Here is a 16,707-nt window from a genome sequence, read left to right on the forward strand (position 1 = left end):
CCCTTCCATTTATCTTCCGATATCTGTGCGCGGTTTCATGGCTCCCCGCTTCGTACCTCAATACTCAGCGCTGGAGATGTTCATTTGTAGAGATCCAGATGTATCTTCCTGCGTCTCAGGCTGATTCCGTGGTTGTTTAGGCTGGTCTGGTACCTATCCAGCTCGACTCGGGGGACCTGCTGAAAAAGGTGTCTCCTACTCCTCCGCCATCTCAACTCCTCCCTCTATGCATATGTTCTTAAGAGCTAAAAAGTAAAGGCATGCAAATACATAAGAAATTAAATTCCTTCTAGAGCAAACTTCAATGCTGCAGCCAACAGTTGCTTTAGCAAATTCCTCTTACTCAGATTTAAGAGAAAACCTGAGATTTCTCTCACTGCCCAAAAGGTCACAATTTGGCATATCTCACTGATCATTTGTCATTTGCTATTTCCTTCATTGGAGAATTCCTGACATCCTTTTTCCTGCTCCATTAACTTTAGATTCTTCTGGAATGAAGTAGTGTGTACACAGAGAGACGGATTCATAAACCACACAAATAGGGTTTACCCTCAACCTATAACCTTTCCTTGCAGTAACACTCGGGTCCCCTTGAAGTATGAAGTCTACCAGATGCCCAGCTCTGAGTAAAACCATCCAGGCAGCACTACGCCCAGCTACTTCTTTCAGATCTCTTGCTGTATTTCCTCACAGGTGACTCCAAAGGACATTTCTATTCCATTATCGGTAAAAAAAAAAAAAAAAAAAAAAAAAAAGATTGGTTGCAGACCACCAAAGCAAAGCGCCTCAGAACAGAGAAGCACTTGTTTTTAGGTACTGGGGAGTAAGCATCCAGGTCTCCTCAGACACATTGGTAGGATTGGAGAAGATCTCAGAAAATAATGACTGGCTTCCCGCTCCAGACTTCCCAACATTCCTGAAGGGAAGCCAAAAGAAAAAGGCCCTTTCCATTTTGCTGGGAATAATGAATAGGGAAAGAATGGTTCCATGAGCCCTATAAGGGGGCACCTTATCAAGGGTTAAATTCAGGTCAGGCAGTACCCCTGTGCACAGGATAAGAAAATTTTTAGAGACTACGGACTCTGAGAAACAAACTGAGGGCTTCAGAGGGGAGGGGGGTGGGGGAATGGGATAGACTGGTGATGGGTAGTAAGGAGGGCACATACTGCATGGTGCACTGGGTGTTATACGCAACTAATGAATCGTTGAACTTTACATCAGAAACCAGGGATATACTGTATGGTGACTAACATAATAAAAAATATTATTATAAAAAAAGTTTTTAATCATTCAAATCTTAACTTCAACATAAGGCAAATAATGTAGATGTTACAGGAGTCATTACTTCGTCCCTTGAGTGAGCAATGCAGCTGGAAACTATGGCTGGGTACGTGTCCCACCTTTCCTTTACCCACTCATTCTCCATAGATACTTGCCAGATGCCTTTAACGTGTCAAGCTCCAGGAATACAGCAGTTTAGACAAGAACCTTGTCTCTGTGGAGTTTATAGTCTCCTAAGGTAGATAAACAGTAATCAAGTAAATTAACGGATGAAATAATGGAACAATTTCAAATGGTGATAAATGCTATGAAAAAACATAAGGGAGAATAAAGGAGGAGAGAATGAATAGCAGATAAAAAAACAAAACAAAAAGCCCCACAAAACTTGATGTGGCCAGGGAAAACTCTTGATAAAGGGGGCAACTGAGCAGAGTCTGTTGATATAAAGGAGCGAGCCATACAAAACTCTGGAAGAAACCTGCAAAAAATGGAGGGTGGTGACTGGTAACTCTCCCTGCCCACGTGAGTGCTTAACTCCCATGATTCTAGAGCCACCACACTGTACTTTGCTGTAGGGTATTCCCCTCAGGGTACAGGGGATAGAAGAGCAAGTGGAATTGAAAAAAATAAGTTGGTTAAATAAGGGGGAAACAGATAAATGTCTACCAGACATTCCTGTTTGGGAGTCATTCTCACACATTTCAGAAGTATAAAGAGACATTCCATAAAGAGATGATTTGCTGTATAAATACGTAGTAATTCTGTCAGGAAAGCTGGAGGAAAGAGCGTTCCACAGGCCCTAAGTGGCAGCAGGTTGGGCATATCTGAAAACCAGCAGGAGGGGCTGGGAAAGAGTGAGGGAGGGGAAACATGGCTGGAAAGGACGCTTGGACAGGAGGCAGGGACAACGCCGGGCCAGGCCCTGGGGGTGACAGCAAGAACTTGGACTTGGTTCCAAGTATGATACACAGACCCCAGAAGATCTGAGGCAGGGAGTGATGTCCTTTGATTTTTGAAACTTCAGCCGGTCTGCAGCATGCAGAACAGATTGCAGGGGGGGGCAGGAAAGGAAACTGGACATCGGCCGGGAATGACAACAGCCCAGGCAGAGATCATGACAGCTGGGAATCATCTGGTCAGTTTGTAGTCCGAGCCCGAATATATTTCTTTTGACAATTAAATGCTCACAGTTGCCCCTTCCCTGCATTGTGTGAGTTCACAACAGTTCTGACGGACAACATATGAGACTCATTCACAGGTGAAGACTTAGGTTAATCCCTTGCTTCCTGAGCTTCTAGCCCTCTCTGCCCCGCAAGACTCTTAGTTCTTGACAGTTCCTTTTCCACTGTACTCAAATCCTAGAGTCCTCCCATCACTCTCACCAACCAGAAGACTTCAAGTTTCTACCTCCATACATACGGTGCTTTAGGTCTCCCTAAGCAAGTGACTCTGTCAGTTCAGACCCAGGCCAGTTGTGGACCAGAACTGTCTTTCTCACCACCATCACCACCGTATACGGCCTCCCGAACTGGGTAAGGACAACCATGATGTGCCAAATGCGATACTTCCTACTCAGTAAAAATAACATGGCATTCTACCTCTTATGCCAGAAGCCTACGATCAAGATAATGAACATTTAGCACATCGATGAAATTTCACCCCACTTAATTAAAATGTCTCATCTTTTCTGACTCATTATTGTATTCTTTTTTGACTGTTACAGAAGTTTGTGTGCTTTCCTGTACTTGCTGTGTTTGCCATCTGTTTGTGTTCCCGCTGGTCCCCAAAATCTGGTTATTATTAGAGAATCACTAACTCAGGTCTTGAAATAATACTTATTGTACACACCCTCTTAGTTTTAATCATTATAATCCTGAAATTTAAAAACATACTCCTGTAGAATTCAGATATTAACGGGAAAAAAAAAAACAGTATTTCTTTAAGTTATTAAGAACTACGGGATGTTGGAACTCGAGGCAACCTTTAGATTCACCCAGCGTGGTGGCTGCCAGCCCTGGCTGCACATTGGACTCATCTGGAGAGTCCTGCGCCCACCAGACTGATTACACCTGAATCTCCGCATGTGGAAGCTGGGCATCTGTAATTTTTAAACTCCCCAGATGATTCTGACGTGCAGCCAGAGTGGAGAACCACTGCTCTAAACCACGTCCCCCTCCAGGAGTCTCCTGCCTATCACCTCCAAATGACAGAAAATGAGACCCAGAGGGGGGAAGTCACTTGCCAATGGTAAAGCCAACGCGAGGTACAGCCACAGCTGAAACCCGCATTTCCTAACACACTGTTCAATCTGCATTTAACATCTCCAAGACTTAGATGAATGTCAGGGAGCAGAGAGGCGTTCCACCAGCTGCAGTCCTGATGATCCTCTTACCCAGGCTTCATTTCTTCTGATCCGCCACCTACTGCGTCTTGCCCCAGCTGCCAGACTGGTCTAGCTTGGAGCAAAATCCTGCAGAAAAGCTACGCTAGGCCCCCACAGCAGCACCAATAACAGAGAGATGTTCCTTCTCCTTCAATGGAGCCGTCCTCGTGAGTGAGCATACCCCTGAAGACTTCACACTAAGTGGGTTACCAAAACCCCTGCTCCACAGCTGCCCATGAAAAACCTCTAGCTAGTCCCATACTCGGGAACTTGACCGAAGAAAAGTAATCATGGATACGCACGCATTTTGGGGTACATAAGGATGTTTATAGCAGCACTGTTTATGTCGGGGGAAAGTGGGATCATCACAGAAATATCATGGAAACAAATTTCAAAATGTACCCTTAAATTGAAAAAAAGCTATAAAACATATGCAATATATTCCCAAGCTGGTAAAAGTAAATATGTATTCACATAATGAAAAAAAGAGTTGAGTGGTTGAGTTATAGATGGTTTTTATTATCTTCCCTCTTTTTAAATGTTCCATATTTTCAAGTTTTTCTATTAAGCATATGTCTCTCATTTAAAACAAGAGAAAAAATATATACTTTTTTCCTAAAGCAGGACAATAAACACATGTACAGAACTGTATTTGGTTACAGCTTGTTTTTGATACCCTTCTGCTTATGTCTTTTTCGCTTTAGACCAAGAAGATGAACCAGGCACTTACTTCCTGCCACATTCTACAGGAGGAATAAGCATTTTAGCGGGAGACTCTAATTAGAATCTCCCTGACTTCACTTATGTAAGTCAAAAGCTAAGAAAAATTTTAGTTTCATAGAATATTTTTTCATGACATTAGATACATATTAACACAGTCCATCTTTCCAGTCTCCAGGTTATTTAACAGATCTTAATAATATTTCCTGAGCACATTCCATGCACCAGGGACTCTTCTAGGCTTTGGGAACTTTACGATGAACAAAAAATGTCTAAAGCCCTGTTGCTTGTGGCTCTTATACTGGGGGGTGAGGAGAAGACAGACAATGAAACATGTTAATGAGAAGTAAAATGAAGCAGGGAGAGGGGTCGGGAGTGCTGGGGATGGTGAGTGGGGGAGGGATGCTGCTGTTTTAAATAGAGGAGCTGGGGAGTGCCTTAGTGATGAGGTCACTTTAGAGAAGGGACCTAACCCAGGCAGCCAGTCCTGTGGGTCTCTGGGAGGAAGAACATTTCAAGGAGCTTTCTGGTAAAGAGAGGGGAAAACATCTTTCCTGTTCCACTATTCTCTAGGGGTTTTGAAATCACATTCCTGATGTAGGTTTAGTCGGCTCACAGCTACAGAATGGCCTGACGATTTCTTCTGTGGAAAGTGGGGACCAGAAAAAGAGAAAAATTTGAGGAAAAAAGAGGGATTTGTGCAGGTCAACACTTAGAAAAATGTCAAATCTTTGCCTTCTCAACAGTGCTTTAGCAGACTATGTAAAAAGCCACTTACGATGTTATCGCTCGATAGCAGGTTGAATTGGTTAAAAAAACATTTCCTGGATCTTACCTAAAATATATACTCATTATATATCTTTGCCTGGAAAGGACATGAATGAGCCATACATGTAACACAAAATTATTTCTAATCTTTAACCTCTATTATTCAATGTATGAACACATATTTCATATAAAAAAAAGGGCTAACAATCTAATGCATAAGTTTTCATTTTATGACAAAGGATGCTTATTTCTGATGAAAAAACTTTCTAAATACACATATACTATGGAATAGACAAAAAAATTAAGATACTTACAGAAATCAATTTATTACCAATGTTTTTGAAGTAAAAGAAATTTAACTTTCCTCTCCTAGAGAAAAAAGAACTAGAAATATAATCATTAATATTTTTATTTCAATATGTAAAACACACTTGTCTTACCTTAAGTTAAACTGCCAAGGGATTAATCCTTCAGTGTTTAAAATAAAAAATGACATTAAACCTACAGACAAGGTTTCCACGGAACAAAACCACTGTAATTGCAACTTCATAAAGAACAATCGCACAGCATAAGGCGGCCTTTTTTTCTCGGGGTCTTATATTACCAACAAAATCCTCAAGAGCAGAGATAATCTGAATAGGATTTGAGTTCCATTTTAACTCAAACTTACCATCTCTCAATTTACATGTTCAAATACAGGGAATTGGGGCATCACCTCAGTCACTCAGCAGTAAGAGAAGACGGACTCTAGAGTGTATATGAGAGGGGGCATCTCCTCCAGGGATAGGCTGAAGACTTTCAGGGGCCATGAAAATATTACATTCTTTATATACTAAGTTCTACGTCTAGAAAAGCAACGATAACAGGTACGCTCCTTTTAAAAAAATGGAGCCTGGTGTCTAGATAAATTAATGTTGCATCAGAAGCTCAATCGTTCCTTTCTAGAAAACTAGGAGTTCTAAAGTCCTGGATTCTTTCTAAATCTTTCCAAATTTCCTAGTCCTAAAATTCCTTCCTTTTTGCGAAGCCTGGGGATCTTTAAGAACAGAGCCATCGGGAGAGAGGAGGATGGAATGCTTACTAAAGACAGGAAGGTAGACTGTAGGATTCCTTCCAAATCCCCCAAATATGTATTTCTAGGACCCAAACTGAGTAAACAAGGCATACAGTTTCTTGAAATGCCCAGGCCATATGAAGTCACACCGCCAGGAATGTTATCTAACACTGACACTGAATTATGACTTTTAATAACAGCGTCTGGAATTCCTGGCTATTGCAAGTCTGTGTGCCATCGGAGAGACAGGTGAAGAAGTAGTTTAGTACCACATAAAGAAGTATATAAACATCAAGTGTGGAGGGTGATATTGGCCTGGGAGATTAAGAACAAGCATAAATGGTATTTTCCTCTAAAGACATATACAGAAAATCTAAGTGGAAACTGAGGCTCTTAAATGTTTCTTACATATCCAAATTTCAGAGAATCATGGGTGCTCAGGCTTCAGAAGACCCTTAAGGCATCACCCAGTGGAACCCTGTGCATGACTCCTACATTCAGCTATTCCACAGCAAACCCGTTCTGATTTCAATCTGAACACAAGAGAAAGCTTCATCTACCCCAGGAAGCCTCTCCCCCTCATACAGTTCTTTGCTTCTGAACATTTCCCTTTACTAAAGAAGTCTACTTTCTAGAACTTCTCTTCACTAACCTTGGTTTGACGCCATCAAGTGGGGACCCCAAATACACTGGCCTTGGGGTTGAGGAAGGGGCATAAAGGAGTGGCACAGGCCAGAAGTGATGGGGATTGGGGCCAACCAAAGAGCGCACTGCCCCTATTAGTGGCTAGCCACTGCTCTGCTCCAGCCGGCTGCTGCCATGTGGGACACAGGTCCCTGTCATCAGTTTTTGTGAGGAAGCCAGAAATCTGAATTTGAGTAGAAATATCTTGATTTCTGAACCTATAAGGAATAAATTATGGAGTTCAAACAACTCTTAGAGATCAACTAACCCAAAGCTTTTATAGAGCATGAAAACAGAGATCCAGAACAGAAAGCGTGAGTGACCCCAAGCCAGTTAATCAGAGGCATGCCTGAAGGAGGAGAGCCCTTAACATAAGGTCCCACCTCTCCCAGCACAGACATGCAGCCTGTGAGTCAACAGTGCATTCAGCCTGCAGACTTGCTAAAGGATTCTGAGCTAAGAATCAGCTTGAGCTCACTTCCTGTATCCATTAAGTCCTCACAGTCCCCGTCTAGTTTTCATAGTGTCCTTCAAGCTGAGAGCATATGGAGCACAGGCTCGGGAGACACACTACTCAGGTTTGCAAGCCTGGTTCCACCGCTTGCCACCTGCAGAGCACCTCTCCTGTCTAGGCTTCAGTTCCTTGGTCTGTGAAACAGGGATAACAACAGTACCCACCTGAGTGTTGTTGGGAGAATTAAATGAGCTAATACACATAAGGTGCTTACCGCATGCGTGACAGAGTAAGCACTGCATGGCCAACATTACTTCCAGAGAGAGAACTACAATATGCTAAGGAAGAGAGTTACTGCAAACATACTAATTAAAACAAAACCACACATGGCCTAGAAAATCAGGAGTCCTGAAAAAAGTTCTAGCAGCTAGTTTCTTTACAGAGGTTAAGGCAAAGGTAGCCATTAGAAATCAGAAATTAAAATAACGGCCACAAATGTAGCATGAACCCATAAATTAAACTCTTAGCACCCGCCAAAACAAGAAAGCATTAAAAAGCTTCCTGTTTTCTCCTCCAGCCTTGGAGAAGTCCTAGTTTACAAGGGATATCCTCCATCCTGGGCTCCTCCTCACCACACTGAGCTTATTCTCTAATCAAGTACTTCGACCACCTCCTCCTTTCTGTCATCTCCGAGGACTATTAGGGACCAAGTCCCTCAAATGTTCTTCCATTCAGCTGGACGTTTAGTCTTCTCATTTCCCTTTCACTATACACTAGCAATAGACAAAGATAGCAAACACATTCTTTTAAAAAAGGAAAAAAAAAGGTATCCTTCCTTCGATGTCACAACCCAGTCACAAACTGTCTCCACACACTCACAGATCTACCATGTTCATCATGCACGTCCCTGCTAGGAGATTTCAATTTCAGCCAAGAGAGAGGCACACGTGTAACAGGAGAATCCTCAAACGTTCACCAACCATCAGAGGGAGCTGGAATAGCCTGTCTCAAATCACAGAAGCCACGAAAAGAAATTAGCACTACCGCCCTGGTCTTCAAAGCATAAGAGGGTAAGTAAAGTGATCTTTCCCAGGGCCTCAGTGCACCCGAAGGCTCTGATGATCCAGTTTATGGCTCTGTGTATCACTGTGTACAATGCGTGTAAGGGTCACATTTATTGACTGCTACGTGCCGGCTACAGATGAAAGCACTGTACGTGTGTGTACTGACCCATTTAATTACAACCAAGGTAGGTACTGTTATCCCTCATTTCACAAACAGGGCAAATGAAGCCCTGAGGGGTACAGCCACTTGCTGAAAGAGACACAGTAAGAGGGGTGCCTGGGTTAAGAGTCTGCCTTTGGCTCAGGTCATGCTCCCAGGGTCCCCGGATCGAGTCCCACATCAGGCTCCCCGCTCAGCGTGGAGCCTGCTTCTCCCTCTCCTTCTGCCCCTCCCCCTGCTTGTGCGCATACGCGCTCTTTCAAATGAATAAATAAAATCTTAAGGAAAAAAAGATACAAAGAAAGCAGGAGAGCGAGGACACAAACCCAAGTGGTTGGCCCTGGAGGTCACACTAATTAACCACTTCCCGAAACTGCCACTATAGATTTCTGATAGGACTTCCCTCAGACTGCACCATAAGAAGGTTCACAGGCATCTGACCAGCTCCAAGGAGATAAGTGGGGTCTCAAGGCCTTTACCCTCCCCTGACAGTTCACTTCTAGGACTCTCACTGGCAGCAGCTACATTCCTATATAGCTTTTTACTCAAGGAAAACTTAGGCAGAGGCTAAAGAACCAAAAAGGCACTTCCCCACGTCCTTTTATAGGGGACATGTAAAGTCTGTGGTCCATGGGCTTTAATTGGAAGAGGTAGATTTTTCTCTATTAATCTTTCTCTCTTCTGTAGGACAAAAAGTGTATGAGCTCAAAGTCCAGGAAAGGACAAGTGATGGCAAACAAGGAGAAAAGAAGCAAAATGAAAAGCAGAAAAAGAAATCAAGACTATGTTAAAAGTAACCATTAGTCGGCAGGGAAATGCAGCTTAAAACCTCAGTGAAGATACTACTCTTGGACAGGTTGGCCAAAGTCAAAAATGTAACATGTGTTGATGAGGATACGGAGAAAATGGAACCCCCATAGAGTGCTGGTAGGAGCGTGAAATGATTCAGATGCTTCGGAAAACAATCAGGCAGTTCCTCAAAAGGTTGAAACAGGACCCAGAAATTCCACTTCTACCTATATACTCAAGAGACATGTCCACACACAAACCTGGACACGAACGTTCGTAGCAGCATTATCCATAAACAAAAGTGGAAATTACCCCGATGTTTATTAATTGATGAATAAATGAAATGTGGTATATCCGTACAATAAAATATTTGCAACAAAAGGAACGCAGTATTGATATATGCTATAGCATTGATAGATCTTGAAATCATGCTAAGTGAAAGAAGCCAGTCACATAAAACCACATATTACATGATTCCATTTATAGATCTTCCTCAACTTACAATGACGTTACATCCCAATAAACCCATCGTAAGTTGAAGATGCATTAAGTACCCCTAACCTATGGACATCAGAGCTCAGACTAGCCTACCTTAAACATGTTCAGAACACTTAGTCTACGGTTGGGCAAAATCATCTAACACAAAGCCTATTTTATAATAATATGTTGAATATCTCATTTACTTTATTGAATGCCATGCTGAAAGTAAAAAAAAAAAAAAAAAAGAATGGTAATATGGGTACAGAATGGTTGTAAGTGTATCCGTTGTTTATTCTGAGTGGCTGGGAGCTTTAGCTGGCTGCTGCCAGGCATGACAGAGTATCAAGCGGCATATTGCTAGCCCAGGAAAAGATTAAAAAAAAATAATAAAAATTCGAAGTACAGTTTCTACTTTATGTGTATCACTTTTACACCATCATGAAGTCAAACCATCCTAACTCTAACTCGGGGACCATATGTAAATGAAATGTCCAGAATAGGCAAATACGCAGAAAGCAGATTAGTCATCGCCTAGGGCTGGGGGGTTGGGGAGGAATGAGGAGTAACTACTAATGCATGGAGGGTTTCTCTTCAGAATTAGTGGTGAGGGTTGTACAATTCTCAGTATAGTAAGAGCCGTTAAATTGCAGACTTTAAATGTGTGAATTGTAAATGTGAATTCTCTCTCCATAAAGCAGTCATATTTTTTAAAAGATTTTTAAAAAGTGGTTACCAAGTAAAACTACTAGTGTATTCCAGGAGAATCTGTGTCTTTGTGAATGAGAAACCATAACTGCAGAAGTGGCAGAAACCCAAAATCATTTCAGCAGGAAAAGAAAAAAAAAAATCAGAAAGTCTATATGGAAAGGGGAAGGGGAACCGATTGCTATTTAACTGAATTTCAAGGTAGTGGGTGTGTCGGGGTCATATCACCCCATATGCATAGATATTATACGATGGGTTGCATAACTAAATTCTGACCTTCTCACCCGAAAGCTATCAGTTCCAAAAAATAAGGGATTTAGAGGAGAGGTGAGATTTAAAAACAAACAAGAAGAACAGGCAAAGCCTGATGTTAGCTTTTTGGAGACTAAAAGTTTACAAATGCAAGGATCCTCTGGCGTATTGCACCCCATGTTCACAAAATAAGAATACTGATCTGCATCTAAAATGTACACCATTTCCTAAGATGAATTTAGAAATAGGACTTTAAATAGAAAAAAGTAGAGCAAGTTCTGGAGCTGAGGGGAAAGACATGGACAGCGAGATCAGTGCAGGGTTTGAAATGTGGGAGAAATATTTAAAAGTGAAGGATTTGCCAAGCTACCCAGTCATGTATCTCCTTAATAATGAGACTTTAGCAGAAATCAATGCAATCTCTGACTAACACGAATACAGAGTCTCCTAATATGGCAATATGTCAAATAATATGGAAGCTTTATGGCCATTAGCAGACAGAGCCTTAACACATTTTTGGAAACAAAATAATAGAGAATTTCATTTACATTTTTTAGCCTTTAATGTTCAAACTATTACCAAACCCTTTACTCCCACTCTGTCTTAAGCATCATTTGTATGGAAAATCAGCCTACTGCTTTCTTTAAGAACAAGCAAGCCATTAATTGATCCAATGTGTTGGCAGCTCCTGAGAACCTTTTTAGACAGGAACAAATGATGCCTCTTTCTGTTCAAAGAAGCCAAGTCTAACATTTCATGCATATGCACAGAGAAACATTTAAGGAATCCTGCAAATTAGCTAACAATCCTCTTGGAATTTACAGAGCAAAAAAACCTCCTTCAGTACCCCTCAAATCAGAGTTTAGATATTAAATGTTTATTTAAAGATATTTTACATGACCTAAAGTGCTCTTCCACAGTCCTCCAAATCCTCAAATATCATAAAGTTTAAGGAGTGTTCCTATGACTCAATGTTGGGGTACAATCTTTTACCCTACAAAACTGTTGAGCTCAAGAAAATAGATCAAGTTCTGCTAAATGCTGTATCATAGCTTTTCTAAGTGAACTGCCTCTCCTCTTCATTAATTAAGGGACTGCATTTTTCTGGCCTATTAAAAGCACTGAACTTTCCCCATTTCACCTGTTTGTGTTAAGGCTGACAGTTTCCTTGTTGAAGACAGCTGGTGTCTATTACAAGAGGCAGACCAATTCTATACCTCATTAACAGGTGATATAGCTCTCAGAAGAAAAACTTCTCCCCAAGAATGCACCCCCCCCCCAACAATACAGCCCATTTCAGTAGCATAGCTGTTTGTTAAAACCTAGCTTTTAAAGAAAATGACATTTTTGATCAGGCAACACAGTCAGAAAAATGCATCTGTCATTTCTTCTCCCCCCCCACACACACACCCTTATGGATGCCACAGCCTTAACCCAGGAACCACCCCTGGGGAAGGAGGGCCCAACTCAAGTAGGCCAGTCTGCTAAAAGTAGCTGGTTATGCTGACAAGCCTGGAGAGTTCTGTGTTTTTTTGTTTTTGTTGGGTTTGTTTGTTTGTTTGTTTTTGGTTCCTATCAGGGAAGCAGTGGTATGTCAGGCCTACGGGTAAATAATTATGAGTTTCAGGGCAGTAATGTATTTCTAGCCCTGGCACTCCTCAATCATTAAGAAAAGCTTATTCTTTCTACCCTGAAGTCGCCTCATTCTCGCAAGAAAACCTTCAGCATATTTAATCTCCCAATGAGACAAAGGATAATGCAATACTGGAAAAGTAGGCATAACTTTATGGCCACCACGCTCTTCGTGGCCGGTTGAGGATTATTTACCATCGTGCCTGAATGACACAGAGCACAGGATTTTTATTATTATTAACGACGTGCGTCGTCAACCCAGCAGGGAGGGGGAAACTCTTAATCTCCCAGGAAGGGCTGAAACCTGACTTGAAGGAGCAAGTTAGCGGTGGTGAACTGCCAGCACCAGTAACCCTACCCGCCTCTTGACACACGAACGCCTGCATCAGGAGCGTACCCGATGCACACACGAGTGAGCGCAGAGCTGAGTTATCAGATCTACCGGCTCCAAACAGGTGCGGGGCCGGTCAATAACTGAGAACGACAGGCGAGCCCTGCCCCCAAACTTCACCGTCCAGATCCTCCTGGGAAAAGTTAGTCCACCTCGGCGAACCCACGCCGCAGCGGCTCTATGCTAACCGGAACACACTCTCTGACACCCCCCCCACCCCCGCCCGCCTTCCCCGATCCGATTAGTCCTGCTTGGTAAACCCCCAAAGTAACGCGAAGCAAAACTTAATAGGTCCAGGGAACAGAGACGCGTCTTCTGCACAGACTTCCCAGAAAGGAGCTAGGAGGCAGGCGCTGGATCCTTCTCGGCGCCTACATCCCCTGGGGCTCCCCCTCCCCCGCGTCCGCCGCGCACCCGCCCGGGGCGCTTACCTGCATGGGACATGGTGATGGTCTCGTTGGTGTTGGAGCCCACGTTGAAGATGACCACCGCGGAGGCGTTCTGCAGGAACGCGTTCCGGATCTTATCCCTGTACGTGCAGTTGCCCTTGGGGATGAGGGCTATCCAGTTCTTGCCGTGGGCCGGGGCGGCGAACTTGGTGTTGGGGTCGCAGGCGAGGCGGTCGTGGGCCGAGCTGGCCATGACCACCTCCCCGCGGGCGTCCTGCTTGGGCGAGTGCTCCCCGTAGCGCCCGCACTCAGTCTTTTCGGTGTGCAGCTCCGTGCCGCCGCCGCCGCCCGCCACTCCGGGCCCGGGGTCCGGCGCGGGCTCCGCGTAGGTGATGTTCACGAAGGCGGTGTACCATTCCTCCTTCTCAGCCACGGTAAAGTCCAGGCAGAGCAGATGCACGAAACAAAAGGAAAGCAGCCATGTTGAGAGAGCCAGACTGCGGCACGCTTGGATGAGAGACATTGCCATCTTTATCCGCCGGGGCCCCCTCCCCGCCCCCCGCGCCCTCCCCCCGCGCCGTCCCTCCTCCCCAGCCCCGGCCAACCCCGGCCGGCGGCTTCTCCTCCTCCTGCCGCTCACTCCCGGGGCCCGCGGGCCCGCGGCCGGGACGCGCAGCCGCCGCGGGGGCCGGGTTCCGAGCCAGGGGGTGGCGCCGGCCCCTTCCCCTTTCAGCGGGAGCGCGGCGGCTGCATTTCGCTTCACGGGTGCTGGTGGGGCGCGGGCAGAGGAGGAGTCCAGCTGCCGAGTGTCCGGCTCCTGGGCCCGGCTTCTGCTTCTCTCATAGGGGTGGCAGGGGCCCCAGGAGCGTGCGGGGTGGCGGCTCCGCGCGCTCCGGCCCCGGCGGGGGCGGGCGCGGCTGCTCGGAGCCGGGGGAGCTGCTGAGGGTGTCCCGGTCGCCGCCGCCGCCGAGCGGTCCGGCGAGCGGATCCGCTGCTGGCGCGGCGGCCGCTGCTGCTGCGCGCCGCCTCCCTGGCGCTGTGGACGCTGCGCTCCTCTCTTCGCCCGGGGGCCGCACCGGGGACACACTTGCCGGAGGAGGGGACGGCTCAGGGGCAGAGGGAGAGAGCGGACGGAGGGGAGTACGAGGTCCGTGTATGTCCGTATATGTTTGTGTGTGTGTATAATGTGTGCGTGCAAGGAGGAGCTTAGTGTGATGTCAAAGATTCTGGGCTTCGCTTGCCACGCTTCCTCCGTCTTTCTAGATGGGCAGCAGCGACCCCTGCCGGGTCTCAAACTCAACACAGTCTTTGACTTGGTCCAGGTGGAGGCAAAAGGGGAAGCGACCCCCTGACCTACGCGTGCAAGAACAACTTCCTGAGCCTTAAATATAGCGAAACGAGCGTGCCTCTCGTAAACAACCTTGTCCTGTGCAGGAGAACTGCAGCGAGCTTCGTAACTACCCACCCTAGGGCCAAAGGCTAAGGCAAATTGGTAGCGAGGGCCTTCCAACACCACGCCTGGACTTTCTAGGGCAGTGACGATCAGATTTAAGTGTGTATTAGCATCACCTGGGGGGGTGTTAACGCTCAGGCTGATGGGCCCTGCCACAGAATTTCTAATTCACCACAACTGGAGTAGGGCTCCAGAACATACCTAACAAGGTCCCAGGTGATGCCCAAGCTACTGGTCTAGGGACCACTCTACTAGAGGGAGGTATGGGTTTCTTTCCTTCCATCCGGAAGCAAACATGTGGCATTTGTTTTCTTACAAAATTACCTGCAAAAGGGGTGTTTCTCTATAAGAAAAGAAACCGAGTGCGCTATTTCTCCACTGTGTTGATTTGGGTTGTCATGACTGGTAGTGTCAACAGGCAAGGGAGGGTTCTTTGTGTTATTGTTTATAGCACGTTCTCTGGGTGGAGCTAGAGATCACAACTCCTCAGCAGAGCGTACAGCCCCTTTAGAAGAGTGTTCTTAAAACTGACACAGCACAGTCCCTTACCATTTAAATGTTTGGAAGGTTGTTACACTTTACACCAACAGTTTCCTTGGCTTGAGATACCTGCCATATAAAGTCTCTAAGATAATTCAAGTGATGGTTCTCAATCACTCACGTTGAACTTCCCACCTGGAAAAGTCCACCTTTTCCATAAGACCTTAGTATGTTTGCAGCTTTCTGTTAATGACAGTCCCCCAGCACAACTTCTCTTTTTCCAGCAGCAGTGCAAACAGCTGGTGGCTGTTTGGGGAGAGCAAGGAGCCCCAGCTATCCCCAAATTAGAAGCAGGCACAGGAAGAACTGCTTAGAAGAATTCATCTCTATGGTATTTGATGTGCCGGTTTTGTGTGTTTTCCTAACTTACTCATTTTAGAAAATAGGCTTCTAGGCAATTGGGACAGTGCTTTTTATAGTACCTGATGCCAAGGAGGCAGACGTGGAGACTGCCTGGCTGCTGGTTCCTAAACCACTGGAGATCTGAAGGGAAGAGTCCATTGGCTGAGAACTCCTAGCTAGGTTCTGTACAGATGCCTTAGCAAACCAAAGTGGTTCCCCAAACCTCTCCATCTCTTAGCAATTTTTCTCCAGCCACAACACTTGGAGAATCTGTATCATTAAGAATGTATGACTGCCTGGGCACCTGAGTGGCTAAGTTGGGTAAGCATCTGCTTTCAGCTCTGGTCATGATCCCGGGGTCCTGGGATCCAGCCCCGCATTGGGTTTCTTGCTCCGCGGGGAACCTGCTTCTCCCTCTGCCTCTGTCTGCAGCTCCTGCTTGTGTGCTCTCTCTCTGACAAATAAATAAATAAAATCTTTTAAAAATTAAAAACAAAACAAAACTTAAGTGGGACAATCACATTTTTTAAAGAAATAGAATACTGTATCCATTAAAATAAATAAGGACAGCCAACCGATCTATAATTTTCTGCAACCCACCACCATCTACGTTTCTTATCATGGCCTGTTAAAGAATAGCATGCAAGAAATAAGTGAAAGGCTGTGATTCTGTGTAAATACTGGGTCAAGGCCAGGAGCATGAAAGGGTGATAGTGTGGGACTCACTGGTGGGGAATAGAGTGCTTGTTGGAAATCCCCAAACCAGCAATCCATGACTACCACTATCCTTCCTTTCTCTTAGAAAAGTTAGAGGCTAAAGAAATGACAGGATCAAGAAGGCAGCATCCTGGATGGGAAGTGATTAATTACAGGGACATTGGGCAAATAAGTAAAATATTGAATATAATGGGAGCTAGGTTTCTTAGTGTTGGAAAAAACTTCACAAATATGGAAAGAAAGAAAGCACTGAAGAACTCCGAGGTGTTGGATTAGTTTAAAAATGGGTGTGAGGGGCACCTGCGTGGCTCAGTCATTAGGCGTCTACCTTCAGCTCAGGGCGTGATCCCAGATTCCTGGGATCGAGCCTGCTGCTTCCTCTCCCACTCCCCCTGCTTGTGTTCCCTCTGTTGCTGGCTGTCTCTCTCTCTCTGTCAAATAAATAAATA

The 16,707-nt window shown here is 45.0% G+C and overlaps 1 protein-coding gene across 1 annotated transcript in view; it reads right to left on the bottom strand.

Moving 5' to 3' along the window:
- Window positions 1-14,393, bottom strand: part of RNF150 (ring finger protein 150) — a 261,612-nt gene extending 247,219 nt beyond the window's left edge. Inside the window, exon 1 of the mRNA XM_045798931.2 lies at window positions 13,249-14,393. Within this exon, the coding sequence (XP_045654887.1) occupies window positions 13,249-13,735 (487 nt within the window). The 5' untranslated portion in view covers window positions 13,736-14,393. The remainder of the gene's footprint in view (window positions 1-13,248) is intronic.
- Window positions 14,394-16,707: the final 2,314 nt, after the last annotated feature.

The sequence above is a fragment of the Ursus americanus genome, chromosome 13 (genome assembly GCF_024610735.1).
Source record: "Ursus americanus isolate L20-20 chromosome 13, mUrsAme1.1.p, whole genome shotgun sequence".
NCBI lineage: Eukaryota > Metazoa > Chordata > Mammalia > Carnivora > Ursidae > Ursus > Ursus americanus.